Source organism: Microtus oregoni, unplaced genomic scaffold (genome assembly GCF_018167655.1).
Source record: "Microtus oregoni isolate MIOR12 unplaced genomic scaffold, Mior012 000016F_ref0000370, whole genome shotgun sequence".
NCBI classification, from domain to species: Eukaryota; Metazoa; Chordata; class Mammalia; order Rodentia; family Cricetidae; genus Microtus; species Microtus oregoni.
In genome coordinates, this window is record NW_024543075.1 from 40,323,354 (window position 1) to 40,350,697 (window position 27,344).

At 49.8% G+C, this 27,344-nt stretch overlaps 5 protein-coding genes across 6 annotated transcripts in view; 4 read left to right on the plus strand and 1 right to left on the minus strand.

Moving 5' to 3' along the window:
• The window catches only part of Dchs1 (dachsous cadherin-related 1), a 32,319-nt gene extending 28,477 nt beyond the window's left edge, over positions 1-3,842 (plus strand). Inside the window, exons 20-21 of the mRNA XM_041666332.1 lie at positions 290-428; positions 766-3,842. Of these exons, the coding sequence (XP_041522266.1) occupies positions 290-428; positions 766-3,377 (2,751 nt within the window). The 3' untranslated portion in view covers positions 3,378-3,842. The remainder of the gene's footprint in view (positions 1-289; positions 429-765) is intronic.
• A 710-nt stretch (positions 3,843-4,552) lies between these two features.
• On the plus strand, positions 4,553-10,189 carry Tpp1 (tripeptidyl peptidase 1). Of its 2 annotated transcripts, XM_041666333.1 has the most exons (13): positions 4,553-4,626; positions 4,738-4,809; positions 5,072-5,211; positions 6,475-6,625; positions 6,814-6,941; positions 7,071-7,249; positions 7,362-7,560; positions 7,714-7,902; positions 8,138-8,207; positions 8,598-8,718; positions 8,832-8,990; positions 9,141-9,266; positions 9,440-10,189. In XM_041666333.1, exons 1-13 carry the CDS (start codon positions 4,583-4,585, stop codon positions 9,578-9,580), a joined length of 1,719 nt encoding a protein of 572 aa, XP_041522267.1. In that variant the 5' UTR covers positions 4,553-4,582; the 3' UTR covers positions 9,581-10,189. The 2 variants fall into 2 exon arrangements, with proteins under 2 accessions (XP_041522267.1, XP_041522268.1); XM_041666334.1 differs by lacking the exon at positions 4,738-4,809 and having other exon boundaries at positions 4,598-4,626.
• A 2,028-nt stretch (positions 10,190-12,217) lies between these two features.
• On the plus strand, positions 12,218-13,519 carry Taf10 (TATA-box binding protein associated factor 10). Its single transcript, XM_041666237.1, has 5 exons — positions 12,218-12,482; positions 12,585-12,739; positions 12,914-12,978; positions 13,066-13,180; positions 13,346-13,519. The coding sequence occupies exons 1-5, from the start codon at positions 12,251-12,253 to the stop codon at positions 13,433-13,435; spliced, it is 657 nt and encodes a 218-aa protein (XP_041522171.1). The 5' UTR covers positions 12,218-12,250; the 3' UTR covers positions 13,436-13,519.
• Ilk (integrin linked kinase) lies at positions 13,487-19,893 on the minus strand. The gene is made up of 13 exons (XM_041666236.1): positions 19,758-19,893; positions 19,233-19,368; positions 15,998-16,163; positions 15,749-15,844; positions 15,478-15,574; positions 15,299-15,382; positions 15,116-15,201; positions 14,859-14,968; positions 14,639-14,766; positions 14,441-14,562; positions 14,257-14,356; positions 14,016-14,146; positions 13,487-13,881 (listed from the first exon to the last, which is right to left on the minus strand). The coding sequence occupies exons 2-13, from the start codon at positions 19,319-19,321 to the stop codon at positions 13,732-13,734; spliced, it is 1,359 nt and encodes a 452-aa protein (XP_041522170.1). The 5' UTR covers positions 19,322-19,368; positions 19,758-19,893; the 3' UTR covers positions 13,487-13,731.
• A 43-nt stretch (positions 19,894-19,936) lies between these two features.
• On the plus strand, positions 19,937-26,658 carry Rrp8 (ribosomal RNA processing 8). The gene is made up of 7 exons (XM_041666235.1): positions 19,937-20,165; positions 21,325-21,685; positions 21,925-22,378; positions 22,478-22,607; positions 22,747-22,853; positions 22,932-23,028; positions 23,239-26,658. Exons 1-7 carry the CDS (start codon positions 20,067-20,069, stop codon positions 23,356-23,358), a joined length of 1,368 nt encoding a protein of 455 aa, XP_041522169.1. The 5' UTR covers positions 19,937-20,066; the 3' UTR covers positions 23,359-26,658.
• The last annotated feature ends 686 nt before the right edge of the window (positions 26,659-27,344 follow it).

A 27,344-nucleotide genomic window follows, 5' to 3' on the forward strand; every position in this document is an offset into this window, starting at 1 on the left:
CATAACAGAGGTAGAAGTGGCTGACTGGGCTGGGTGTCGGGGTTGATGTGGGAGTGTGTGGGGAGTGTCTTGTTTAACGCCAGCTTTTCAAGTTCTGTGGACTGCATCCAAGTTCTGCATTCTGTGGTGAGAAGGGAAAGGGTGGGCAGTTCTTATTCCGGTGCCAAGGAGTGCGGTTCTAATCTGGACACCCAGTACAGTGTATGGGGTCAGCCTCCAGCTCACAGGCTAAGGGGAAAAGCAGGGCATCTGGGAAGCTTGGCCTCGAATACTTTCTATTACTCCTCAGGTGATGATGTTGGAGCATACCCCACCAGGCAGTGCCATTCTCTCCGTCTCTGCTACGGACAGAGACTCTGGTGCCAATGGTCACATTTCCTATCATCTGGCTTCCCCTGCTGAGGGCTTCCATGTCGACCCCAACAATGGTACGTCTTCTCCAGAATCCGATCCCTTTATCATTCACCCTATTGGGCTAATGGCCACTCAGTCCTAAAATTTGCTACTTCATCATATCTTGACTCTTGAATCTGTGACCGAGAGCGGACATCCCCTGCCCCCATCTTTAATAAAGGTCCCTCCTGGCTGTATGTCTGGAAGCTGTCTCCTGACCTTTGAATACCTGAAGACACTGCACACTGTCCCAGCACATGGGCTGTTCCTAGGAGGCTGACTCCCAAAGCCATGCCTAGACTGTGGAGATGCCCTTGTTGACACAGTGATGTCACTGAATGCCTGTTTCTTTCCCTACCCTTCTCGTCCCAGGAACTCTGTTCACAACAGTAGGAGCAGTGGCCTTGGGCCAGGAGGGGCCAGGACTGGTGGACGTGGTGCTGGAAGCACGAGACCATGGGGCTCCAGGCCGGGCAGCACGGGCCACAGTGCATGTGCAGCTGCAGGACCGGAACGATCATGACCCTAGCTTCACGCTGCCACACTACCGTGTTGCCGTGTCTGAAGATTTGCCTCCTGGTTCTACCCTGCTCACCCTGGAGGCCACAGATGCTGATGGGAGCCGCACCCACGCCACTGTGGACTACAGAATCATCAGTGGGAATCGGGGCCGAGTCTTCCAGCTGGAACCCCGACTGCCTGAGGTGGGGGAGGGTGTTGGACCAGGTCCCCAGGCATTGGGCTGCCTAGTGTTGCTTGAGCCTCTAGACTTTGAAAGCCTGGCACAGTACAATCTGACTGTGGCTGCAGCTGATCGCGGACAGCCATCCCGCAGTTCCACTGTGCCAGTGACTGTCACTGTACTGGATGTCAATGACAACCCACCTGTCTTTACCCGAGCATCCTACCGTGTGACAGTACCCGAGGACATGCCTGTTGGAGCTGAGTTATTGCATGTGGAGGCCTCCGATGCTGACCCTGGACCTCATGGCCTTGTGCGTTTCACCCTCAGCTCAGGTGACCCTCTGGGGCTCTTTGAGCTGGATGAGAACTCAGGTGCTCTGCGACTGGCCCGCCCTCTGGACTGTGAAACCCAGGCTCGACACCAGCTCGTGGTGCAGGCAGCTGATCCTGCTGGGACACACTTTGCTTTGGTACCCGTAACAGTTGAGGTCCAGGATGTGAATGACCATGGTCCAGCCTTCCCATTGAACTTGCTCAGCACTAGCCTTGCTGAGAACCAGCCTCCAGGTACTCTTGTGACCACACTACATGCAATTGATGGGGATGCTGGGACTTTCGGTAGACTTCAGTACAGCCTATTACAGGCAGTGCCAGGGCCTGAGGGTCGTGAGGCATTTTCACTGAACAGCTCAACAGGGGAATTGCGGGCACGGGTGCCCTTTGACTATGAGCACACAGGAAGCTTCCGTCTGCTAGTGGGTGCTGTTGATGCTGGGAATCTCTCAGCCTCTGTCACTGTGTCGGTGCTGGTTACTGGAGAAGATGAATATGACCCTGTATTCCTGGCTCCAGCTTTCCACTTCCAAGTGCCAGAAGGTGCCCAGCGTGGCCATAGCCTGGGCCATGTGCAGGCCACAGATGAGGATGGGGGTGCTGATGGCCTGGTGCTCTATTCACTGGCTACCTCTTCCCCTTACTTTGGTATCAACCAGACGACAGGTGCTTTGTACCTGCGAGTGGACAGTCGGGCACCAGGAAGTGGAACAACCACCTCTGGGGGTGGGGGCCGGACCCGACGTGAAGCACCTCGGGAGTTAAGGCTGGAGGTAGTAGCAAGAGGGCCTCTGCCTGGATCCCGGAGTGCCACAGTACCTGTGACTGTGGATATTACCCACACTGCTCTGGGCCTGGCACCTGACCTCAACTTGCTATTGGTAGGTGCTGTGGCAGCCTCTCTGGGAGTTGTGGTGGTGCTTGCTCTGGCTGCTCTGGTTCTGGGACTTGTTCGAGCACGGAACCGCAAGGCTGAGGCAGCCCCTGGCCCAATGTCACAAGCAGCACCCATAGCCAGTAGCTCTTTACAGAAGCTGGGCCGGGAGCCCCCAAGTCCACCACCCTCTGAACATCTGTATCATCAGACTCTCCCTAGCTATGGTGGGCCAGGAGCTGGAGGACCCTACCCTCGTGGTGGATCCCTGGACCCTTCACATTCGAGTGGCCGAGGCTCAGCAGAGGCTGCGGAGGATGACGAGATCCGCATGATCAATGAGTTTCCCCGTGTGGCCAGCGTTGCCTCCTCCCTGGCTGCCCGAGGCCCTGACTCAGGCATCCAGCAGGATGCAGATGGACTAAGTGACACGTCCTGTGAGCCTCCTGCACCTGACACCTGGTACAAGGGCCGAAAGGCAGGGCTGCTGCTGCCAGGTGCGGGAGCCACTCTGTACCGAGAGGAGGGGCCTCCAGCCACGGCCACAGCCTTCCTAGGGGGCTGTGGCCTGAGCCCTGCACCCACTGGGGACTATGGCTTTCCAGCAGATGGAAAGCCATGTGTAGCTGGTGCACTGACAGCCATCGTGGCTGGCGAGGAAGAGCTCCGTGGCAGCTATAACTGGGACTACCTGTTGAGCTGGTGCCCTCAGTTCCAGCCTCTGGCCAGTGTCTTCACAGAGATAGCTCGGCTCAAGGATGAAGCTCGGCCATGTCCTCCTGCTCCCCGTATTGACCCGCCACCCCTCATCACTGCTGTGGCCCACCCAGGAGCCAAGTCTGTTCCCCCGAAACCTGCAAACACAGCTGCAGCCCGGGCCATCTTCCCACCAGCCTCTCACCGCTCCCCCATCAGCCATGAAGGCTCCCTGTCCTCAGCCGCCATGTCTCCCAGCTTCTCACCCTCACTGTCTCCTTTGGCTGCTCGCTCCCCTGTTGTCTCGCCATTTGGGGTAGCCCAGGGCCCCTCGGCTTCAGCACTCAGCACAGAGTCTGGCCTGGAGCCGCCTGATGACACAGAGCTGCGCATCTAGCAGTGGCCCTAACCGGGCCCCGACCTGGGATACGTACAGTGTCCCCAAAGCAGGCCCCATTCTCAGCCTGCCCTGGGCAGCCTCGGACCATGACTGGCCATGGGGAGGCCACCACCAGTCCCCAGTTCTCCACCCCAAACTCTTACAGTTGGGACAGGTCCCACATTTCACCCCAGTTTCCTCAGCGTTAGGACCACAGAGGGTCTACTTGTCATTGACCTGTGACCAGATCCAGCGTGGGGAGACATAAGAACGAGGCAACAGCCTTGGGTTCTCTTCAGCTAAGACTTCCTGTCCTGCTCCAGCACCCTGCAGTGGAGCTGAGACTTTATTTATTTGGGGGTAGGGGGATGGGGAAGGTCCGTCCAACTGTTAGGGCCCGGCTTCTTTGGGTTCCTCTGACACCCCTGCCCCTGCCCAGAACAAGTGCCAATTCTCACTCTGGAGCCTTAATAAACTGCAGTTTGTATCCAGCCTCCGGCTCTGTTCTGTCAGGGTAACCGAAGTCGCCTGGAACAGTACTGTGGACACCTGGCAGACGCAGAGGGGTGGACCTCTGAAGTAGGGCAGGCACAGCGAGCTCAGGAGCCTAGTCCTGGTCTCTCCAAAGTTTTCGCTCTAACATGGGCAGGAACTCAGATGTAGTGATCTCCAAGAGAGACTGCATAGAGAGAAGTGTAGGGTTCTAAGCCTGGGGATCTAGAAAAAAAGGAGGTGGTTACAAGAGCAGGTAAGTGAAGAGATCCTCGGCCCTGCGCATGTGCACACAGCCTGGAACCATGAAATGCCCACATTAATAAGAGCTCGCTTTTGCTGAGCCCGCCAGGGCCGTCTCGGCCACGGTTTGCTTGCTTTATCTCAGTGGATGTTTTCACTCCCAAGTATGAGGTAGATTGCTTTTATGCAACAGTCACTGAATTTTAAATAAAGAAACCTAGGCTCTAAGAGCTTAGTTTGCTAAGATTGTACGGCCAGGAGTAGCCCACACCTCTGGACCTTCACAGTCCAGTCCTTTGTGTTCCCTGGAGTGACCGACTTGAGCATCAGGTGAGGAGCCCTGGGCTTAGAGATGCTTTAAAGGAGGTATTCTGGTAGCAGCCGCAGCGTTCAAAACAGCTCATTTGGGAGGGAGGAGTCAGCAACGTCACTAGTTACTAGGCAAGGAGATGGAGGAGGTGACAGACAGTGCTCATGTGACTTGTCACATGACTCCAGAGCAGCCGAAAGCCAAAATGGGACGCCAAGCCTGGTGAGAAATTGGTGGGGAGGGCAGCTAAAGGGGATTCCATTCGAGGGGTTACATGTAAAGGGAATACAGTGGTGGTCAGCTCCTGATGGAACCCACCTGCCCTCCCTGCAGCCTCCTAGGTCTCCTTGCTTTCATCATCACTGGCAAATGCACTTACAGCCCTGAGCCGGACCAGCGCTGGATGTGAGTGGATTTAGTGCCGCCTGTACTTTACCCTTCTCTGCAGCCACTGGCTCGGTCCAGTTCTCCTTGCCCTCACAGCTGCTCCTAGTGCCCACTCTCTAGCCTTACCCACTAACCCTTAGGCTAAATCTCCTGTCTTAACCTCCTCTGAAGCTTTTCTGCATCTGGGATCTCACCCAAAGTCTCGGTTCTTAATCCCAAACCCTCCATGATCTGGATTTCCCATCCACGGCCTAACCAAGTCGTATCCCTGACCCTGCAGGCTGCCCCCAGGCTGGGTGTCCCTGGGCCGTGTGGACCCTGAAGAAGAGCTGAGTCTCACTTTTGCCCTGAAACAGCAGAACCTGGAAAGACTCTCAGAGGTGGTGCAGGCTGTGTCGGATCCCAGCTCTCCTCAATACGGTGCCTATCAGAAGTGGGGGCAGGAAGTGGGAGGCAGGAACAGGCAGGCACTGGCTGATGCAGGTCATGTAGGGTCACGTTTCTCGTATGACAGACAAATGGCAGTAACTGCCACGTTCATTTACATACACACCCCAACTCTTCCACTGAATTCTTCAGTCTTAAAGCTAAGAACAAATCTAGGCATGAGGTAGTAATCCTAGATACTCAGGTTAAAACAGGAAGGTTTTGAATCCAAGGCCTGCCTGGGCAGTGTAAGAAGACTGTCAAGATTTTTTTTAAGTGTTTTTTAGGGGGGGCGGGCTTAAGAAGCTCGTTGGTGGGGTACTCACTTAGCATGTAAAACCCTAGGTTCAACCTCCAGTAAGATGAGGGTAGGGGTGGGGTAGATGTGTTTAAGAGCACATGTTTCATCATCAGTTCTAGATGTAAAATTTTGACTTCTACTTACCAGCTACCAAATGGAGAAATAGCACTTAGTATGTATAATAGATTATCAAATCACGGTCCTCCCCCAAACATCATATCTATTCCTCTGTCCTCTGTTCTACTACTGAAGTTCTACTTCAGCTCCCAAGTTGCCTTTGGATTAATCCACCCTGGCCATCCCTCTTGCCACCAGCTCAGTTGTTTATTCTCTCTCCTGAACTACTGCCCAGCACCCTAACTGGTTTGCAGTTTCCTCTCTTCCACGCCATTCCCCAGAGCACTCCCCACACTATTCCAGAACATTCTCTCTGATGGTCAGGCTGGATTGGATCCTTCTCCTGCTTAAAGTCCTGCATGGTGAGGCAAGGATTTGTGTGTGTGTGTGTGTGTGTGTGTGTGTGTGTGTGTGTGTAGGATGGAGGTGGGGGAAGGGACATCCTCAGATCACCCAAGAAGTTCCTTGCATGCAGGAAAGAATGACTCATCATTATGTTGTTTAAAATCAACAAGTATGAAGATCTGAGCTAAATTAAATGGCTCTGTATAATTGGCTCCAAAAGTTTGGAAATTTTTTCTGAAGATAAGCTTAAACTGGGACATTTAAAGTTTATTAACTTATTCCTTGTGTTTTTGTGACTGCGGCAATGCATGCTGTGCGTGTTTCCTGGCCATGACATTCCAAGTCTCTCCAGCCTTTTCTCCCCTTAGACTCCCAGTATGTCTAGCACCAACACAATCTTCCTTGAGAAGTCTTGATGTCTACTGATTGAGGTCCAAACGGGTAACCCAGGAGAGTCACTAATCAAGACAAGATCCTCTTCTGAATCCCTGCAGGAAAGTACCTAACCCTAGAGGATGTTGCTGAGCTGGTCCAGCCATCACCACTGACCCTGCGCACTGTCCAAAAGTGGCTCTTGGCAGCTGGAGCCCGGAATTGCCATTCAGTGACCACACAGGACTTTCTGACTTGCTGGCTGAGTGTCTGGTGAGAAGTAATGATTGCCCCATGGAGTCAATTGTCCTACCAAGGAGACAAAATACTCCCAAAGAAGGAAGTTGAGAGCTTGCTGCGAGCCTGTGGGTAATAGCTAATGCATGAGGAGATGATGACTGGCTGGTAAGAGGGGCTCAGGCCACTTCTCCCCTCCATGCTTCCTGTTTTCTGACTTCCAGGCAGGCTGAGCTGCTGCTCCCTGGCGCTGAGTTTCATCGCTATGTGGGGGGACCTGTGGAGACCCAAGTTGTAAGGTCCCCACATCCCTACCAGCTGCCCCAGGCCTTGGCTCCTCATGTGGACTTTGGTAAACCCAATGGGGTTGGTGGAGGTTGGGGAAGGCAGATCTATAAGTGTAGATGCCACAAGAGGCATAGGGTGTTGCCAGAAGTAGTAGTATCTGTAAGCCCTCCATAAGCCTGACTCCTTTCCACAGTGGGGGGACTGCACCGTTTTCCCCCTACATCATCGCTGAGACAACGTCCAAAGCCACAGGGGGTAGAAACTGTTGGTCTGCACCTGGGAGTGACTCCATCTGTGCTCCGTCAGCGATACAACCTGACATCACAAGATGTGGGCTCTGGCACCACCAACAACAGCCAGGCCTGTGCCCAGGTGAGCATGCGAAGCCCTGGCGTCCTCACAACCTCCTCAAGATACCTTTAGTGCCTTACTACCCTGGACCTCACTCTCTGATTCATGATCTCTGATTTGACTGTTTCCACAGTTTCTGGAACAGTATTTCCATGACTCAGATCTGACTGAGTTCATGCGCCTGTTCGGTAGCGATTTTGCACACCAGGCATCAGTAGCCAGAGTGGTTGGAAAACAGGGGCGAGGCCGAGCTGGGATCGAGGCCAGTCTAGATGTGGAATACCTGATGAGTGCTGGTGCCAACATCTCCACTTGGGTCTACAGTAGCCCTGGTATTGCTAAAAGAATTAGTTGGGGTAGGGGGAGTGGTTTGGAGTAGGCTGTTGATCTCTGCTTTGTTTTATCAAGGGGGTGCCATGAACTGAAGGGAGAGTCTAGCACCTCTTCAATGACCACTCATATACCCTTCCTTTAAAACAATCCAGGCCGGCATGAAGCACAGGAGCCCTTCTTGCAGTGGCTCCTGCTTCTCAGCAATCAGTCAACCTTGCCACATGTACATACTGTGAGTTATGGAGATGATGAAGACTCCCTCAGCAGCGTCTACATCCAAAGAGTCAACACTGAGTTCATGAAGGCTGCTGCTCGGGGTCTCACCCTACTTTTTGCCTCAGGTAACCTTCTGCCCTAAACTCAGACTTCCCACCTATCCAACCTGAACGTGTTGTCCCAGCTGACACTTCAGCCTGGTTTCAGCCTCATAATAGGAACTCAGAGCCTTAACAGGGACTGACATGACCTGTAAACTCTGACCTGCAGTAAGAGGTGGCATCTACATTTTTTCTCTGGCATATGAGCCTACACCCTAAGCTCTCACTAACTGATCTGAATATTTAATGTCTCTTCCAGGTGACACTGGAGCTGGATGTTGGTCTGTCTCTGGAAGACACAAGTTCCGTCCTAGCTTCCCTGCTTCTAGGTAAGCACCCTGCAAATCTTGCACTTGTTACTTTGGCCCCCACCAGGAGCTGCTATGATTCAACCTTCAGTTTTACCTATCTTGATTGCTGTTCTCCCCTCTTTTTCTTCCTATATGTCCCAGGCTATTAGACTCCTGAGCAGAAAATGGCCACCAATATTTCTCTTTCTTAGTCTCTAGGCATTTTAGTTACAGGATTTTGTTTTGTTTCTCATGTAAAAACTATGTAAGTCAACTCAAGTCACGTCTTGAGAGCTTTCAAGCTCTCAGTAAACCCTGTATGCAGGTTTGTACAGTATTACTCCCTTTTCCAGTAAGACCTAGACCACACCCACCTACCTCCACACATCTTGGGAGTCATCCACTGTCTGAATACCGTCTTCTCCTTAGCCCCTATGTCACTACAGTAGGCGGCACCTCGTTCAGGAATCCATTCCTCATCACAAATGAAGTAGTTGACTATATCAGTGGTGGAGGCTTCAGCAATGTTTTCCCACAGCCTTCATACCAGGTTTGTGCATGTTCATGTGGATATGTGGAGGATGGGCGGGGGGAGTAATCCTCAGTCCAGCAGCCTGTTCTGTAGGCTACTGGCCAATACTCACACTCAGAAATGTCCTTCAGGAGGAAGCGGTGGCCCGGTTCTTGAAGTCCAGCTCTCATCTACCACCGTCTAGTTACTTCAATGCTAGTGGCCGTGCCTACCCAGATGTTGCTGCACTTTCTGATGGCTACTGGGTAGTCAGCAACAAGGTCCCCATTCCCTGGGTATCTGGAACCTCGGTGAGCATCAGCTCAGCTCTAACCCCTCTACCTACAAAATCTTGCACCTAGAACCCGACTCCTCAGCGACTTCTGATCTTTGCAAGCATGGGTCCTCAAAAGTCTTATAACTCTGAAACCTTGACCTATTCTTGCATCTCCATCTTGCAGGCCTCGACTCCAGTGTTTGGGGGAATTTTATCCTTGATAAATGAGCACAGAATCCTCAATGGCCACCCCCCTCTTGGCTTCCTCAATCCCCGGCTCTATCAGCAGCATGGAGCAGGACTCTTTGATGTAAGTGCTGGGGTAAGGGGATGGATGTTGGCATAGGACATTGAAAGGGCTAACATGAACGTGGGGGACTTCCACTATATGGGATTCTCTCTGTGATATGAATATAAATGAGATACAGTCTAGGAGGACGGGTACCAGCAGACCCAGATCTGATGCCCAATACCTCCTCCCAGGTAATCCATGGCTGCCATGAGTCCTGTCTGAATGAAGAAGTGGAAGGTCAAGGTTTCTGCTCTGGTCCTGGCTGGGATCCAGTGACAGGTTGGGGAACACCCAACTTCCCAGCCCTACTGAAGACTCTACTCAACCCTTGACCCTCTCCTGCTGGGAAAGCACAATTGCCCCCTGTGCTACAGGAGAAGGCTTAGTCCCTTATTCTGCCTCAATGGAAGCCCTGCTAAACTCTTAACACTTGCCTCCTGCAAACATCTTTTCCCTAACCCTCAAACGCTGTGAGCAGGATTGACTCCCAACCCTGCTGTGCTCCATCAAACTCAGGTCTCCTAACGCAACAAGATGCTAGCCATCACATTTCATCTCACCCTTTCCCCATCTCTTCCTCTTTCCAACTTGAGATGTAAAAGGAGGATGAGGCGGTTACCTCCCATTCCTGATATCATCAGGTTTGTCCAGGCTTACCACCTCTGCACTGACTGGATGCTCCATTTCTCTTCACCTTTCCTTCTCCATTCACTCTGATGAGACCTTTGCGCTGTTTAGTCTTTCTTCCCCTTGCACCGAGGTGAAATGGTCTCCCTGACATTTTATCCAGTATACACTTCTCAGTCTTTGTTTTGTGTTTTTGCTTTTAAGAACAAGTTGCATAGTCTAAAGAAAGTTAAAAATTTGTAAATTCAAAGTGTTTTAAATAGGTTCTCATTGGCAAAATTTCTCAACAAAATAAATAGGTCATTACAAATGACTGTCACGTTTAAATTTTGCTTCAAATTTTTGGTCATTTTTTTTAATTTACATTTTATTTCCCCCTTCTTGGCTACAGTAAAGCAACATTTGGTTTTATTTCAGCTGTTAGATATTCGCAAACATCTAGCTTCTGTGAACCTGGGTTTTTGCTCTTTCCATGAGTTTCCTTTTTCCTTAGCTTCCAACACATAGCCACTTTAAGCATACCAGTTTGCCTCCTTTTAGGCTAACTCCGAGAATTCAGGTGTTCTTCACTGCTCCAGCGTCATTCATCACCCCTCAAAACAAATCACTGACATCTATACCCATAGTGATTGATACCTCAAATGTAAGATACCTCAATATTTCATCTTCCTCCTAGCCAAACCTCAACTATTTCATCTCTTGGTATATGATACAATGAAGCACAGTTAATAAAAACTCAGGGAGAGAAATTGGAGTTCAATCTGAAGATCCAAAAAGCAAAGCAGCCAGTTCTTTGCTCCTACCTCAACCTCAGTCCAAAACGACGACCCTGCCTCCAGGAATCTCAGAATGAGCCTGTGTATGAGAGCTTCTCCTCCATCTTATAATCTTCTCTAGTTCTTGAATTAAAGGTGTGCACTACTGGGATTAAAGTCATGCACCACCCAGTTTCTATGGCAACCAGTGTGGCTACTGGGATTAAAGGTGCAGGTCATTGTGGCTACTGGATTAAAGGTGCAGGTCATTGTGGCTACTGGGATTAAAGGTGTATGTCATTACTGGCTGGCCTATAAGGCTGGCCAGTGTGGCTGTTTTACTTTCCTGATCCCCAGGTGAGCTTTATTTATTAAAATGCAAGTGAAATGCCACTATAGTACAATGCCTCTTTCAAAACCTATAGCCCTTAACTCATTTTTATCACCTCCTTATTAACTTTAACCAACAAGTTCTACTGACTTGCCCTTTCAAATACATCTTTATCAGCTGGTATTTCACCTTTAATTCCAGCACTCAGGAGGCAGAGGAAGGCAAGTCGCTGTGAATTTGAGGCCATTCTGGTCTACATAGAGAGATTGAGACAAGCCAGGGCTACATAATGAGACCCTGCCTCAAAAATGCACGCGCGCACACACACCTCTTCATCTCCACTGCAACCGCATTAACTTTGAGCCCATACCGGTTTCCTTTAAACTTTAAGAAGCCCTTGGGGTGGGGAATCACTCCCAAAGCCCCTCAACACCCTTGACCTCCCACCCATGGGTAAGTCATCTTCCAGATCAAGGAGTATATTTACTTGTACAAACTGTTTGAAGATTACTGGGTAAAAGTCATGGGCATCAAAACCTGCCTTCAAAATCAGGGAATAAACGTTGATAATATATGACACTTGGAATTAGGCAACTGATATTAGCTCCCTTTCTTCCCTGCACTTGTACCTACATGTAGCCGGGGAACCATATAGTACTGAATCGCCAGTTCCTTTGCCTTCCTTTCCCAGACCGTTGTTGCTAGGAAACCAGAATCTTATCCTATTTAACTTTGTATTCCTAGACCCCAGCCCAGTAGCTGGCAATTAGGAATTAAATAAACGACTGTTGAATTGCAAATATGCTTCACTCGCTGTGACTTTGGCATGCTATTTCTTCAGGTTGAAACACTCTTCTTTCTCCATTTACAGCAGCACATTCCTAGGATGCTAGTGGGTGGGAGGGACACTCACCAAATCCACTATAACCCTTAACCGGCTAAGTAAGGGAACTACAAAGACTAAAGGTTGTCAGGAGACTGACAGTGGAGAAGTGTCTGACCGATGAGTCCCCAAACAAAGTCTGCACCCAGGCGAAGTGTGCAGAGTCCTGGATGCTCTGCGGCCCACTCGGGCGTGAGTTGAACCGCGGGGTGTCAGCCAGAATCGCTCAGAGCTGACCTCCGCCTGGCAGTCTACACCTAATTTGCCCACAGTCAACTAGAGGTTGCCTTATGAGGCGACCGCAGGCCCGCCCAGAGTGGTGGGCGGGAACTGTAACGTCACGCGGCGTGCGCCTGGGCGAGCGGAAGCGGAAGTGGCTCTGTTCGCCGCCTCTCCCACCAGCCCCATGAGCTGCAGCGGCTCCGGCGCGGACCCCGAGGCGGCCCCGGCCTGTGCCGCCTCGGTCGCGGGTCCGGCACCTCCGGTGTCAGCTCCCGCCACGCTGCCCACCAGCACAGCCGCGGAGAGCAAGGCCAGCCCCGTGGGGACGGCAGGGGGACCCGGGGCTGGAGCCGCCACTACGGGCACGGGCCCCGTAGCGGCGCGAGCCGGGGAGCCGGCGGAGCGGCGCGGGCCAGGTGAGCGCCGGGGCCGGGTGATGGGGGGGGGGGGGGTCTCGGGCTGGGCCCCGCCGCGGGGGAACCCTGCTCTTCTCACCTCCGTTGTCGGTTCTCCTTCAGCCTCGGTGGCAGCGGGCGGCGCGGCTCCCCCTGAAGGGGCAATGTCCAACGGGGTTTACGCCCTGCCAAGCGCGGCCAACGGAGAAGTGAAGCCCGTAGTGTCCAGCACGCCACTGGTGGACTTCTTGATGCAGCTGGAGGATTACACCCCCACGGTGGGCTTCCCGCCTGAATAAGGCCTCCTGGCTCTCTGCCGTGCCTTTCAATCACACCTTCGTGCTTTCAAGCGTCCTCTTTGCTAACACTACTAGCTCTTTTTATTCCTCCTTCCCATCCAGCGCATCATGGGTCATGGCTAATACTGACCGCTGTTTAATTTGATTTCTCAGATCCCAGATGCAGTGACTGGTTATTACCTGAACCGTGCTGGCTTTGAAGCTTCAGACCCACGCATGTGAGTAAACTCAGGGCAAGTTAGATTGTTGAGTATTGGGTGGCTTGTTACATATCTCATTACTCTCCTCCCCACTTTCCTCTCTAGAATCCGGCTCATCTCACTAGCTGCCCAGAAATTCATCTCAGATATTGCTAATGATGCCCTACAGCATTGCAAAATGAAGGGCACAGCCTCTGGCAGCTCCCGGAGCAAGAGCAAGGTGTGAAAGGAGGCTCACCTTCCACAGCAGTACAGGCTAATTTATCCAGAAACCCCTTTGGGGAGCAGCATCCTAGGGGAGGTACTGGGTCCACTCAGAGTCACTCAGAAGGGACTGGAATCTGGGATTACTGTGCTCAGCTGGTGATCTTCCCTCTTCCCATAGGACCGCAAGTACACCCTAACCATGGAGGACTTGACCCCTGCCCTCAGTGAATATGGCATCAATGTGAAGAAGCCGCACTACTTCACCTGAGCCACCTAACCCAGATGTATTTGTCTTTTCCTCTGTCCCCACAACAGCCTGTTTTCATAATAAACTTTATTGTGACAGGCAGGGCTTATCCCTCCCATGTTGGGAGACATCATGTGGCAAGTGACAAAGCTCTGAGCCCAGCCCCTTTTGGGGCTACAGTGGTAGGGATGAGCCCCATAACTGGGGTAGTACCATGATTGGAGACGGGAGGCAACCAGAGGCCTTCAGCTTTGGGGAAGTGCACTCCCCCAACCATGTTTTGACACCTCTGGAGTCTGGGCAAGGACCTTCCAGTCCTATTTGTCTTGCATCTTCTCCAGGATAGGCACAATCATGTCAAACTTGGGTCGTTTTGCAGGGTCTTCATTCATGCAAATCTTCATGAGCTTACACACGTGAGGGGAAATACCTGGTGGGATGGTAGGCCGAAGGCCTTCCAGTGCCACCTGCAGATTTTAAGGAATAAAGGGAGCTTCAGAACTGAGTTGATCACATGTTAAAACCTTCTGACCCTTCAATGGGCTTACTATCTATCTGTACAAACCGAGAGCAGTACAAGAATCAGCAGTTCTGTGCTCACCTTCATTCCAATCTCCATATTAGAGAGGTCAGCAAAGGGCACCTCTCGTGTCACCAGTTCCCACAGAAGCACTGCAAAACTCCACATGTCTGCTGAGCGTCTGTTTGTGTCTTCAGGCTTCTTCTGCAGGGCTGGAAGGAATGGGGCTTAGTATTCCAGCTGCCTAACCTGTCTGTCTCTGCCTCTTCTACTGTTACTGAGCTGGTTCTTGTCAATTTCTCAACATGATGCCCTCACTTACCTTCAGGGGCCACCCAGGCAGGTGCATACATGCGCCCTGGGCACTGGAAAGAGAACTTGACATCAGCCATGCTGATTCGAGCAGTCATGTCTTCATCGATCTGAGGAAGAGAAGTTCAAAAAAGTGGGTCCTATTGTAGGCAAGCAGAGGGCTTCAGGGCCCAGTAGTAAACTTGTGACCTCACCATTACACTACGGCTATTTAGTGCATGGCGAGGTATGAGAGGCTCCAGTGTGTGGAGAAAAGCCATGCCTCTTGCCATGTCCAAAGCAAACTTCACAGCTTGACTCTGGTCCACAACGAAATCTAACAGGAAACAAGAATCAATAATTTAGAGTCTGTCTCTATTCTAGTCCCTTCCCAACAAGGCCAGCATCCTTACTGGTGCCTTCATGTAGTACATTGTAGAGAGATCCATATGGCATCCAGTGTGTGATAAGAGTTGGATGGGGAGCTGGTGGAGCCTGGCAAGCACCTAGCACTGGAAGTACGTTTGGATGTGAGAAAATCCTGGGGGAAAGAAAGAGTGGTGAGACCCAACAGAATTTCCCTCGTCAGTACTATTTGGGGTTCAACAACAGCTTCCACTTCAGCTGTCCCACCTGAGCCGGGGACACTCCTCATTGAAGTCCCTGCTTTTCCTTGTACTCCAGTCTCGAACCTTCAGCACCTTCACAACAATGTCATTGCCTTGCCAGCGGCCTTTCCATAGCTGAAGGACAGACAGGTAGAGGTTAGGAGGCATTAGCTCAGGTTATACTATTTCCTTTCCATTAACTGGAAAAAAAAAAATTTAACCTTAGCAAGACAGAGTGGCAGTTTGTATTAGAGAGGGAGGAGCAAGAAGGGCAAGGATCACCTCTCCAGAATGATTCTCATTGAGCTTTGCCAGAAAGTTGAGCTGTTTGAAGTCAATACCGGAGTGTTTGTTGAGGGTCCCATTTCCTGAGAATATGAGCAGGTCAGGCATCACTTCACCCTAACCCACCCCCATAGCATAGGATCCTGCATTACAACCCCTCCTCCCACAGTAGTGACTCACGGGGCCGAGTGCGAGTGGTCCCCTTCCAGAATGTATCCTTGTATGGAATACGGTTGAGATTCTGGCCCATCTTCTCTGCCCGTTCTGGGGAAGAAAAACAGTCTTAGCCTTAAGTATAGTATAGAGGGAAGAGATACAGGATGGGACAAGAGAACACAAGCTAGGGGTAGAGAATGGACCTCGGAGAAGCTCTCTAAGGGGTGCCTTGGCTTTGTCAACAGGCATCTCTCCATACTTGTTACAGATGCTTACAAGAGCCCCGTTAGCGACCAGGTCCTGAAAAGAAAAGATAATCAGGGGCCTCTGTTACTGTCAGTCACAAGCAAGCATGAACACAGATGCAGTGCACAATCCTGTGAGAGTCACACAGTAGGACTGACAGGATGGGTTGATGGTTCCATGCTCAATTTGTTTCCCACTCATCCTAGGATTTGGGGTCTGAGTACTTACCTCTGCCACCTGGTCTTGACCCCAGAAACAGGCATAGTGAAGGGGCACATTCCCGTGCTCGTTCACTGCATTGATGTCAGCCTTGTACTGTAACAGCTGCACCCCGTGGCCAAGAAAAAAAGACAGTCCCAAATGAGATGTTTGTCTAGGCATGAGGAAGGGAGAACAGTACACATGCTCCATAGGACAGTGCCTGTTACTGACTTCACACTGCATGTGAGATGTGGATGGTGAAGGGTTTGCCCATACCTTCTGTACAATGTCACGGTGTCCATGACTGGCCGCCAGATGCAGGGGGGTATCATCTCCACGGTTCATCACATTGATCCGTGCTCCCCGCATGATCAGCATCTCAACTACTGCAGAGCGGCCTTCTCGGCAGGCCCAATGCAAGGGCGAAAAGCCATGATCGTCCCTTTAAGAAAAAGGCATAGACACTTAAGCTGGAGTTGGGGAGTTAAAGTTTTGATGGGAGGTTGGTTCTATATTCACTGAGGTTTGCCTCTCTAAACCTTAGTTCTTATTCACAAAGTTCAATTCAGATTTTCTCTTGAGCTTCACACCCAATCACTTAGATGTCCCTACAACTGTAAGGTTTATTACTTTAATGACCACATCCTAAAGCCCTTCCTCTAGCAGTTCTTCATTAGGTGATAATACTCTTCATGGAGTCCTTTGGCTTCCGCTGCCCTGTCCTCCCTTTAAGGACAGTGTTAGAAATCAAACCCAGGACTTTGTACATACTGGCACATGCTATATACTAAGCTTTATCTCTAGTCATATATCTTTAGCAACACCTGCAATCCTTTGTTTCCACTGCTTGTGCATCTTGCTGTAAAGTTACACTGACGACTGTAAGAATCTGTTAATATATGCTGTCTTGCCTGTTAGATCATATGTTTGAGGACAGTTTGACAGCTGATGTTCTCTGCAGGTTAATGGGAGAGGGGCATATTGGAGAAGGCTGGCCATAACTTAGGAGAGGAAACATGCTTACTATTTGGCTCTGGTATTGAAACTAACATCTAAAAATGGAATGGAATTAAAATGTTTTGGAGGGATATAATGACAAGGAAACATGCTTTTTGATTACTGATGAGGCAGACAGCCACACAAAACAGGATTTTCCGACTTCCAACCCAGGACACACAAAAGAAAACATTAATGGAAGTTTTAGAATAAAAGGTATATCTGGTTTGTATTTTTATTCCCTAGGAACACATATTTTACAAAGAGACATGTACAAACAAAACAATTGGGTGGGCTGGGTCACACTGACAGCCTGGAGCCATAAAAGGAAATTCCCTCCAGTCCAGGGATGCAGATCTAAGGGGCGGAACAGGGGGCGGTCTGTGGTCTAGGCCTGCAGCCTCCAGATGCCTTAGTGCTGTGGTCACTTCCTGTGAGGGGGCTGGAGGAGGAGTCTTGAGCTGATCCAGGCTTGGTCACCCAGAATCCCCCAACAGCTGAAGGAACTTATGTAGCTTTAAAAAAAAAAAAAAACTCCAGTTTGTTCTTCTAGTTTGCCCTCATCTGCTAACACTATTAGCAAAAGCTTTCCCAGGATATGAGCATATCCGTTGCTATCAGTCTTGTCTCCCAGACTTTTCATGTGTTCTGATCTAATAGCCTCCAGCAGTTTGTGGCCTCAGAATAAGTCCAAGCTTGAGGGCAAAAATAAAAGCTTAGGGTTTTGCCTACTGTCACCGTAGGGCCTAGATTTCTATCTCAAGAAAGCCTGCAGGGAGTTAACCACCTCCATTACCACACCCTATCCCCTCATGCCACCAAATCTTTCTGGTTTCCCTAACAATACCCTTTCACCTTTTGACAGCAAGAAATCTTCAAAAATACCACTCCCACTGGACAACAGCCTAAACTTCTGTTTCCTTACCAACAAAACAGATGTCAGAGCTTAGTGTCTGCCAGAGAGAGCATACAAATTATGTGAAAAATGAAACAAGTAACTTTGATTACAGAGAAATAACACAGCCTATAGGGAACTGGTAAAACCTGGTCTAGGATGACAGATGATCCTTTGCAACCTAAAAAGTACACATGGTGGCAGCAAACTGAAAACCCAGCACTAAGAAGCTGAGGCAGTAGGATGGAGAGCTGGAGGCCACTCTGAGCTAACTACATGACACCCTGTCTCCAAAAGCAAACCAAAGCTACCCACCAAACTTTCCCAATACTGCTTTTCTTGCTTTTTTTTTTTTAATCAGCCAGCATTTTAGAAAGTGCTCATATTTTTTCTGTTTCCTCACTTCCCGTTGACTTTTTTCCTGTCATCTTAGGGTATAGACTATGTCTGACTTAAGGACTCTAGCACCCACCACAAGTGGTGTTCCTTAGTTGAAGGAACCAGTACAATGCAGTTTCCTGTTACTTTTCTGCAATAGCATTCACAGAGATCAAATATATCCTAAATGTAAGTTAATGAAGCCTTTTAGATAAAAAGGTCATTCATATTCTTTAACTTCTCAGGAGCCTCTGCTACTATTGATAGCTCTCCTTTGATTAAACCATTTTGTAATCTTAATTTATTTTCTTATTTCTCCTCCAGGTGGTTGCTCCCTGTCAGTCAGCCAGGCTTCTAATCCTGTGCCTTAATTTTTACTCTTTCGAGGTACTATTTTTCACACTATAGAATCTTCAGATACCATTTAGCTGATAATTTGTCTCTTGGTCTCCCAGACAGACTTCTCCCAAACTTCAAATCTACAAACACTCTTAAAGTCACACATGGTGGCAGCAAACTGAAAACCCAGCACTAGGAAGCTGAGGCAGTAGGATGGAGAGCTGGAGGCCACTCTGAGCTAACTACATGACACCCTGTCTCCAAAAGCAAACCTAACATTTCCCAGTTGCTGTAGGGTCACCATAACTGCAGTCAGTTCAGAAACGAACATCAGCAACTTTCAAGTATCCAAACTTCACGAAACCCAGATCATCCTTGAGTATCCTCAGTTCCTATGCCAAGTCAATTACTTCATCCTCATGACTCTGGGGGATCTCACCACTTCTAGTTTTTCACCTGTCCCAATCCTAGTTCAAAACATCACTCCAAAGCCACTGCATCCAGGATGACATTTGACAAATGGGTAGTCTCATCACTGCACAGCTTCAGAACTTTGCTTACAGACATCTGTCCTTTTCCACTTCTATCCAACGCCCTAGAGCACAGAAACCTATCCTCCAACCACATGTAATTCCAGACAATTTCCTGGCACTGTGGTGTGCCTTTGACATGAGTTCATAGAGGCTGCAAAGCAACCCGGAACCCGATTGTGAAGCTTAATAAAAACTCAGTTCAGACACAGCTTCCTCTGTGTAGATCCCCCGCCCTCAACAGTCTGTGCTTACTACTTCTCACACTGGATAGCAAAGTCAGTTGCCCCCCCCCCCACGCCCGACATGAGCACCCCAAGTAGCGGAGAGTGGACTGATAGTCGTCCTCTCGCTTGCCAGCGCTTCAGCTCACCCCTGATTGAGGTCGTTCTCTGTGTTGTCCAGCCACAAGCGCACAGCCACCGCGTTGCCCTCCCGGCACTGAGTGAAAATGTCGTCCATAGCGGCGTCCCGGCACTGAGACCCGGGACTAGGGAAGCCTTTGGGGACTGCAGGAAAGCAGAGACAAGAGGATGAGTCCGTCTCTGTTCGCTACAGAATAGAAGTGTCTGCCCTGGGGTGGGAGGCTAGGCGTCGTGAGAGGGACAGTGATTGTCTATGAAGGATTTCGGGCAGTGGACAACCCCTGGGCGCGAGGGACAGGCGGAGTCTGGCGATGTAGGAGACTCGGCTAATCTCCTGAGTTGGTCGTCAGTAGGCACCGAGTCCCGATCCGCGAGTACCGCTTGGGGGAGGGAGAGCAAGCTGCAAACACCCGGGGGAGGGGACAGGGGTCCTTCCCGGCCGCCCCGGCTCCCAACTCGGAACTGTTGCAGAGATCGCAGAGACAGGCTTGCAGAACCAATGTGGGGTAGGGCGCTGAGCTATTCGCACTCACCGGGACTCGGGCCGCAGGCGCCTTCTCGGGGGAACTCCCGTCCGGCCGCGCCCGCCTCCCGGCCCCGCCCCGGCCCTCTCCGGCCAGCGCGGGCCGCCGTCCCTCCCTTCCGACCTCCTACTGCCTCTCTAGCTCTCCAGCTCCTGCACTCGATGGTGCTCTGCTCCGCGCCAGCCGCTCTAGCCACCACAGGCTTTTACTCGGTGGCTTCCGGCTGGATTTCGTCTGAGTCCAGCATTACGGCTCCCTGACGGGCTCTGCACGTGCGCCGCCGCAGCGTGGGCTCCGGCGACCCTGCTGTCCCTCGGCATGTTCGAGGAGCCCGAGTGGGTCGAGGCGGCCCCAGCAGTCGTGGGCCTCCATCCCGCGACAACGCAGACCCGGCCGGCGACTGCCCCGCCAGTTAAGGTGAGCGGCCCCGGGACTGGGCTGTTTGAGACGGCGAAGCCGACTCTCCCGGGCCGCCTCTGTGCGTGCTGGGGACCGGGAAGAGCCTGCAGTGCTGTCGTGGATCGGGATGGAGGGAGTTAGTCCTTTTTTGAGGATCCGGAAACTAACAAACAAAACAACAACAAAAACTGACCTTAAAATACAGTTGGTGAGAAGTTGGTGCGGAGGAGAGCGTACCTGAGACGTAGACAAACGTGGAGAAGCCCGGGGGCAGCAACACACCGGGTTCGAGGGTATCCAAATAGTAATGCGAGATTCGGAGGGTGGAGCACAGAGTAAATGAAAGGTTTGAAAAAGTTAAGTTTAAGTTTTCTACACTAAGGGTAGAAGTCAGTGGAGTTGTTTTAGCAGCGGAGTGGTTTCTCCGCATTTTCTATCACCTGGCATCACTTTATACTGGAGATCAGTTCCAGGGATTCAGCATGGTAGACTAGTACTCACTACTGAACAGCATCCCCGGTCTTGAAAAGGTTTTTAGTTTACTGTAGAAAGTATATTGGACACAATCAAAGCAGGTGACAGGGAGGGTTGTCAGAATCACTATTCAAAGGAGCTTCAGGGAACCCAGAACTTCCGAGGTAAATAGGTGGCCAAGGACCAGCAGCAGGACTTGCACCACAAATCAGCTTCCCAGAAATCTTTTCCTTTGAGCCTCCTCAGGTGTGGGGATCCCTCCTGAGGGGGTTCCTGACTTTTAGTGGAGCCCAGCCTTGTAATGCAGGCCACTGGCCCGCCTGTGTGCAGCTTCACCCTATCAGGCCGTTCTCTCTGCTGCAGTTAGGAACATCTTTAGTAGACCTCTGTGATGGATGCTGCCCTTCCTTTCTCAAGAAACCTCTCTGGCGCTCCCAGAATGCTATCAGCTGCAGTCTTGTTTGTGACCTTAGCACATTCTTCTAAGGAACATCACCTGACACCCTTTACACATTTTTAAAAGTAGGGTAGAAGCATCTTCCCACTCTCCAGTTTCCCAGAGGTTGGGATTGCAACCTGAAAGTCCTGGGCTTGTCAGACCTCACAACAAACTCTTTAAATGGGCTGGGAAGTATCAGCAGAATCTGAGCCAAGTCCCCATCTCCCCTTCTCAGACCTACTCTCATCCCTCGTTTGCCTCCAGGGCCGCAAACGCCGCCATCTCCTAGCCACATTACGGACCCTGGAAGCAGCATCTCTTTCCCGGAAATCCCCCAGCCCCCCTGGCAGCGATTCTGAGGAGGAGGAGGTAGGAAGGAAGAATAAATACCTCCAAAGGACCTCACTTGCCAATACCTCTAAGGAAGTAGGGGAGAAAAGAAAAAGAAAATGTCAAAAACAGGTGTCATCTGTCAGTGACTCTGAGGACAAGGAAGTAGAAAGGAAATGCTTAAGACAAATTTCTCTTGGTGGGATCTCTACTGAAGAAGAAAAAGGAAAGAGGAAATGCCAGAAATATTCCCACTCACACCCAACCCAGCCCCTGGACAGTGTTGGCCAAACAGGTACCAGTATATGTGTTTATGAGGTGGGGAGGGGGGACTATGAGCTGACTGTATAGATGACAAAGGTCTCTCTCTCTCTCTCACACACACACACACACACCATGGGCTGGATGGTAAAGGGTACTTTTATCCATACCACAGACTCTGTCTTAAGGACAAGGGAATAACCAGGATGACTTCCCATGTCTCTGAATTTAGGGGATCAAGCCTCAAATGTCTTCTCATCTCCCTCTCTGCAGTTCACAATTCGAGGACAAGTAATGCTACAATTGACCCATTCAAGCCAAGCCCTGAGTCCACATCCTGTAACTCCTTACATACCTTGAGCCGCAAACAGTGGCGGAACCGGCAGAAGAACAAGCGGAGACACAAGAACAAATTTCGGCCACTTCAGACACCAGAGCAGGTTCCTTCCAAAGCTTCCACAGAGGAGACTGAGACGCTTCCTGCACCAGCATCAGACGATCTGCAGGCTCGCGCTGGAGCCCTGCGAGCACGCATGACACAACGGCTGGATGGGGCGCGATTTCGATACCTTAACGAACAGTTGTACTCAGGGCCCAGCAGTGCTGCCCAGCGCCTCTTCCAGGAAGACCCTGAGGCTTTTCTGCTCTATCACCGTGGCTTTCAGAAACAAGTGAAGAAGTGGCCACTGCACCCAGTGGATCGTATTGCCAAAGATCTCCGCCAGAAGTAATGGGAGGAGGGGAAGGGCTGTACACTGAGTGAGGGTGAAGTGGGTGATGAAGGACTTAGACCAGACCAGCATGTGACCCTCCCTTCCACTCCCAGGCCTGCATCCTTGGTGGTAGCTGACTTTGGCTGTGGAGATTGCCGCCTAGCTTCAAGTGTTCGGAACCCTGTACACTGTTTTGACTTGGCCTCTCTGGACCCCAGGGTCACTGTATGTGACATGGCCCAGGTAAGCACCTCTATGTATCTGGCCTGTGCTTTTTCTAACCCTTCCTCCTGGTCTTCCTATCCTATTATCCACTTCAGGCACTGGTGTTGAGTTTCCCCTTACAGTACTGTGTGCTCCTTCTAACGTTTGTCTTCATCAGGTGCCTCTGGAGGATGAATCTGTGGATGTGGCTGTGTTTTGCCTTTCACTAATGGGAACTAACATCAGGGACTTCCTTGAGGAGGCAAATCGAGTGCTGAAACCAGGGTGAGTCCCTAGGACACAGATGAATTTTTGTGTGCATACATGTGTCTACACATTCACACGACTTCCTCCTTTTCCCAGGGGTCTGCTCAAAGTAGCTGAAGTCAGCAGCCGCTTTGAGGATATTCGGACATTTTTGGGGGCTGTGACCAAACTTGGCTTTAAGGTCATCTACAAGGTAAGGGTCCCCAAGAGGTCTGCCCCTATTTTTGTCCTTTCCTGGATAATGGTGTTCAAGAAGGAGGCTGTAACCACAGAAGTAGACATTTTGCTCTTTCAAGACAAAACTCCAGGAGGATCTGTGAAAAGTTCTCTAAGCTGGAGAAACACATGGAGAGGTATGGTTGAGGTGAGGATTTTGTAGCTTATTGGTGTTTTCTGTTCCTAGGACCTGACCAACAGCCACTTCTTCTTGTTTGACTTTGAAAAGACTGGGCCTCCTCGAGTTGGACCCAAAGCCCAACTCTCAGGCCTGAAACTTCAGCCCTGTCTCTACAAGCGCAGGTGATCAGTGTATACCTGTTAAAAGGGGAGGGCTCAGACTCCAAACTCAGAACTCTGAAGACTGGACCTGCCTACGCTGTGAGCCAGGACCTGGTGCCACCCTCCTTCTGTACCAAGAATACTGCTCAGCTCTACTCTGCTGGAGCCGCCTTGACTACAAACAGCATGTAGTTACCTGAGCAGTCTCAAAAATGAGGAGTTTATTGTGAAGGGTTTGGTGTATCTAGGAACTGTGGGTCCTTTCAGATATCATGTAAAGTAGTTGGCTTGGAATTGATGGATCTCTGGGTTTGGTTTCTCTTCACTTTTCAGAAGGCTCGTGGGCACTCCACTGTGCCATCTTCTGTGTTGTCTAGTCTCTGCTCGTCCATAGTTTCTGCTCCTTGAACTACAAGGCTACAGACACACAGCTTTTGTCTCATGGCAGGTCCCAGTGCTAGTTTGCCAGTTGGGGCTGGGAGTTATTTAATTTCATTTTTGGAGCTGAGAATCATTTAATTTCTTTTTTTTTTTTCTTTCCTTCCGTCCTTCCTGTTGTTGTTTTGAGACAGCATCTCACACTAGTCCAGGCTAACCTCAAATGGCAGTTCTCCTGCCTCAGCCTCATAATTATTGGGATTACAGGCGAGGGTCGCTATACCCAGCTTAATCACTTAATTTCTGACTATTCCATTTCTCGTTTGAAAAATGTAGAAGTTTTGTGTTACAGCATGTTAACTGAGTTAACTGGTAGAGTTATCTGCAAGGTTCATTATGATGCATTCCCAGCACTCTCCTATCATTTCTGGTTCTGTAGATCTGCTTAGGGTCCTAGAAATTCTTTTCTGGTGGCTTTGGGTTTTCTCCTTGAAGGAGGAAGCAAAATTTATTCATTAAAAGTAAATGTGGCAAGAGGACTGGGATTTTGAGAAGATGAAGACCATTTCGAGGAGAATAGGTGAGAATGAGTAATGATTGGGTGTGGTGGCACATGCCTTTAATTCCAGCACTTGGGAGGCAGAAGCAGGCCCCAGGGGATACACAGTGAGACCCTGAACTAAGGAAGCATAGAAGTATTGGTAGTGTTAATAACACACTAAGTTCAGTCATGAGAGGATGGGAGCATGGTACACGGTTGTGTCAGGAGCTTATTACTTGCCCTTACTACTGGTCTATCAGAACCCAGCCCCCAGATGGAGGAAAGGGGAAAGGGTCAGGATTTGCCCACTGCCCACAATTCCAGCTAAGGTGTACTGGGACCATAAGGGAAGCATGAGGTATTTATTCCTACTGCTGAGGATTTGATGAGCCTAGAATTACTCCTGCCCTGAAAAATAAAGGCAAGGAAAAGCTCAGAGGCTGGATGGTGTGGCAGTGGGTGCTGCTGCTTTGACACTGGCTTGCATTCGCAGAAGGTGCCCTGACGATTTCCTTATGCTCCTGACAGCCCTGGCAAGAGCATATGCATATCTTCTGTACATCTTTTGCTAAGTGTAAGGTGAACTTGGGTCCAGTCCCATGGTACCATTTTGAAGAGATAAAGAGACTTTACAACAAGCAGCAAGGAGTCAGGCATTTGGGCTGATGGAATGGTTTCAGGAGGCCACCCGGAATAGTGTAGTATATATGGGGCAGTAACAGGGATTTTCCCCTTTGAATGTCCACCAGACCTGTTATTCAAACCACCGAGTCAAGCCAGACTTGCATTTCCTTGACTCTCCTACTCAGTAATTGTGCTTGGAATTATTAGCAAGGAGATGGGAAAAAGTTATGGCGATCAGGGAGCTCTCCTCCATTTTCCAATGCAGTCTCTCTGACTTAGGTGAGGCAAAGCTGGAAGGGAGATTTAAAGCTACCACAGGGGCCAGTTACTTACTGTTACACAGAATTATACATGCTGATTTATATTATTTATTCCTTGAGCTGATCACGTTAACTAAGAATATCACAGTGGGGGAGGGTCAGATGTTTCTGTGGTTGAGAATACTGGCTGCTCTTGGGAAAGAATGCAGGTTCCATTCCCAGTACCCACAAAGTAGCTTGTAACCTTTATCAGACTCCAATGCCCATTTTGGCTTCTGGGCACACCAGGCTCGCTTGTGGTTCACAGACATACATGCAGGCAAAACACGCATAAAACAAAGTAAAATAAATTAATGAATAAACAGATTATAGGCTTGCTACAGCCTCAAGCAAAGCTAAGTAAACAAACAAACAAATAGAACAAGAAGATTATAGGCTTGCTTCAGCGTTTCTCCACGGCAGACAGAGTTTACTCCTTTAGGATTATAGGAGCCAAGAATAAAGCCGGGTATGGATATCGATCTAGACCTGGATCATGTTCAGTATCCCTTTCAGAGCTCTCCAAGCAGAGTGTTCTGCAATTATTTGTGTGCTCCTAATTTTGTTCCCGTAAAATAGTCCTTAGAGAGAACATAGTTCCAAAAGAAACAGTGTGATCTTGGCAGAGACAGCTCAGCTCCAAGTACTCAGCAGTTACGTAACCACACAAAGCCCTCTGGTGCTCACAGAGACTAGTAATGCGAGCCTCTCAGGCCCAGGTCATCCTCCCTCCCAGGTGCGTTCTCTAACTAGCCACCTGGTTGTCGGACTTTTGGCTACTGCAGTGATTGCTATGGGGATTTAATTGCCTCTGCTTCCCAAAGCAATTCATTTTCCGTACTGCCAAGTGATCTTTGTGAAAATGTAAATCAGATTATGTCACCTCTCTGTAAAATCTTTCAATGGTTCTCATTGCTTGAGAACAAAAGACAGACTGCTTCCCAGGTCCTGTGTGATCCTATGCAGGCTTTGTTCTGCCGCTCAGCTGCATCTTAACTCCTCAGTTCTCCAGCAGGAGCTTGCTAGTCACTCCCCCCGCACTCCGTGCCCTCTCTACTTCTATACATGACCCCTCCATCTTCTTAAAATACTCCTTCTGTCAACTAATTTATTTTCATTTTCTGGATCTCCTTACCAGTGACATGTCTCACTTTCCTGTGGAAGAATTCCCCCGGAGCCCTTCTGGACATACAATTAAACTATATTTTCCAACACTGTACATTAGGCTATGGATAGTAGGAGTGATTTTTTTTTTTTTTTCGAGACAAGGATTCTCTGTTGCTTTGGAGCCTGTCCTGGCACTAGCTCTTGTAGACCACACTGGCCTGGAACTCACAGAGATCTGCCTGCCTCCACTGCCCAGCTTGTTTTCATACCAGACTGAGAGGCAGTTGAGCTGCTTCCGTTTTCTTCCATTCCCTGCCCTACTTAGGAAGGACAGGTTTTGAAGGTGATGCAGTCATAGTATACAAGAAGTTTGGAGCCAGGCGGTGGTGGCACAAGCCTTTAATCCCAGTACTTGGGAGGCAGGCGGATCTCTATGTGTGCGAGACCGGCCTGGTCTACAAGAGCTAGTTATAGGACAGACTCCAAAACTACAGAGAAACCCTATCTCTAAAAACCAAAAGAGAAGAAAAAAACAAAAAACAAGCAGTTTAATTTTTAGGCCAGGCAGTGGTGGCACATGCCTTTAATCCCAGCACTTGGGAGGCAGAGGCAGGGAATCCCTGTGAGTTTGAGGCCAGCCTGGTCTACAAGAGCTAGTTTCAGTACAGCTAGGACTGTTACACAGGGAAACCGTGTCTCAAAAAAAAAAAAGAAGAAGAAGTTTGGCTATTTTAGGAGAAAAATGGACCCTGAAACAGATCTAAACCCCAAACCCCTTAAGCTAATGAGTGTGAGCATGTCACACAATTGTCATTATGTGTCTGGATATGCCTTCTGTTTGCCTCCCTATAAACCCTGCTTCCTGTAGGTACTGCAACGTGCCAGTCTACTCTCCAGTGGTCCTACTTTAAAGATTTTTTTAATTACATATATGGGGTGTGTGTATATATATATATGTATACATGTGTGTGTGAGTGCAGTGGCAGAGGCCAGAGACATGAAATTTCTTGGAGCTGGAGTTAAAGAGCTGTGTGCTGCTTGATGAAGGTGTGAAAAATTGAA

What these genes read in the sequence shown, in the direction of transcription:
- Tpp1 (XM_041666333.1), top strand. Translation starts at nt 4,583, where the DNA reads ATGACTCCAGAGCAGCCGAAAGCCAAAATGGGACGCCAAGCCTG. An exon ending in TCCCAGCTCTCCTCAATACG is followed by an intron (nt 5,212 to 6,474) that starts GTGCCTATCAGA and finishes GAATCCCTGCAG; the next exon opens with GAAAGTACCTAACCCTAGAG. An exon ending in TCCCACAGCCTTCATACCAG is followed by an intron (nt 8,719 to 8,831) that starts GTTTGTGCATGT and finishes AATGTCCTTCAG; the next exon opens with GAGGAAGCGGTGGCCCGGTT.
- Taf10 (XM_041666237.1), top strand. Translation starts at nt 12,251, where the DNA reads ATGAGCTGCAGCGGCTCCGGCGCGGACCCCGAGGCGGCCCCGGCCTGT. An exon ending in TGGAGGATTACACCCCCACG is followed by an intron (nt 12,740 to 12,913) that starts GTGGGCTTCCCG and finishes TTGATTTCTCAG; the next exon opens with ATCCCAGATGCAGTGACTGG. An exon ending in GCTCCCGGAGCAAGAGCAAG is followed by an intron (nt 13,181 to 13,345) that starts GTGTGAAAGGAG and finishes CTCTTCCCATAG; the next exon opens with GACCGCAAGTACACCCTAAC.
- Ilk (XM_041666236.1), bottom strand. Translation starts at nt 19,321, where the DNA reads ATGGACGACATTTTCACTCAGTGCCGGGAGGGCAACGCGGTGGCTGTG. An exon ending in ATGAGAATCATTCTGGAGAG is followed by an intron (nt 14,969 to 15,115) that starts GTGATCCTTGCC and finishes TCTGTCCTTCAG; the next exon opens with CTATGGAAAGGCCGCTGGCA. An exon ending in ATATGGAGATTGGAATGAAG is followed by an intron (nt 13,882 to 14,015) that starts GTGAGCACAGAA and finishes TAAAATCTGCAG; the next exon opens with GTGGCACTGGAAGGCCTTCG.
- Rrp8 (XM_041666235.1), top strand. Translation starts at nt 20,067, where the DNA reads ATGTTCGAGGAGCCCGAGTGGGTCGAGGCGGCCCCAGCAGTCGTGGGC. An exon ending in GGACAGTGTTGGCCAAACAG is followed by an intron (nt 21,686 to 21,924) that starts GTACCAGTATAT and finishes CCCTCTCTGCAG; the next exon opens with TTCACAATTCGAGGACAAGT. An exon ending in GCCAAAGATCTCCGCCAGAA is followed by an intron (nt 22,379 to 22,477) that starts GTAATGGGAGGA and finishes TTCCACTCCCAG; the next exon opens with GCCTGCATCCTTGGTGGTAG.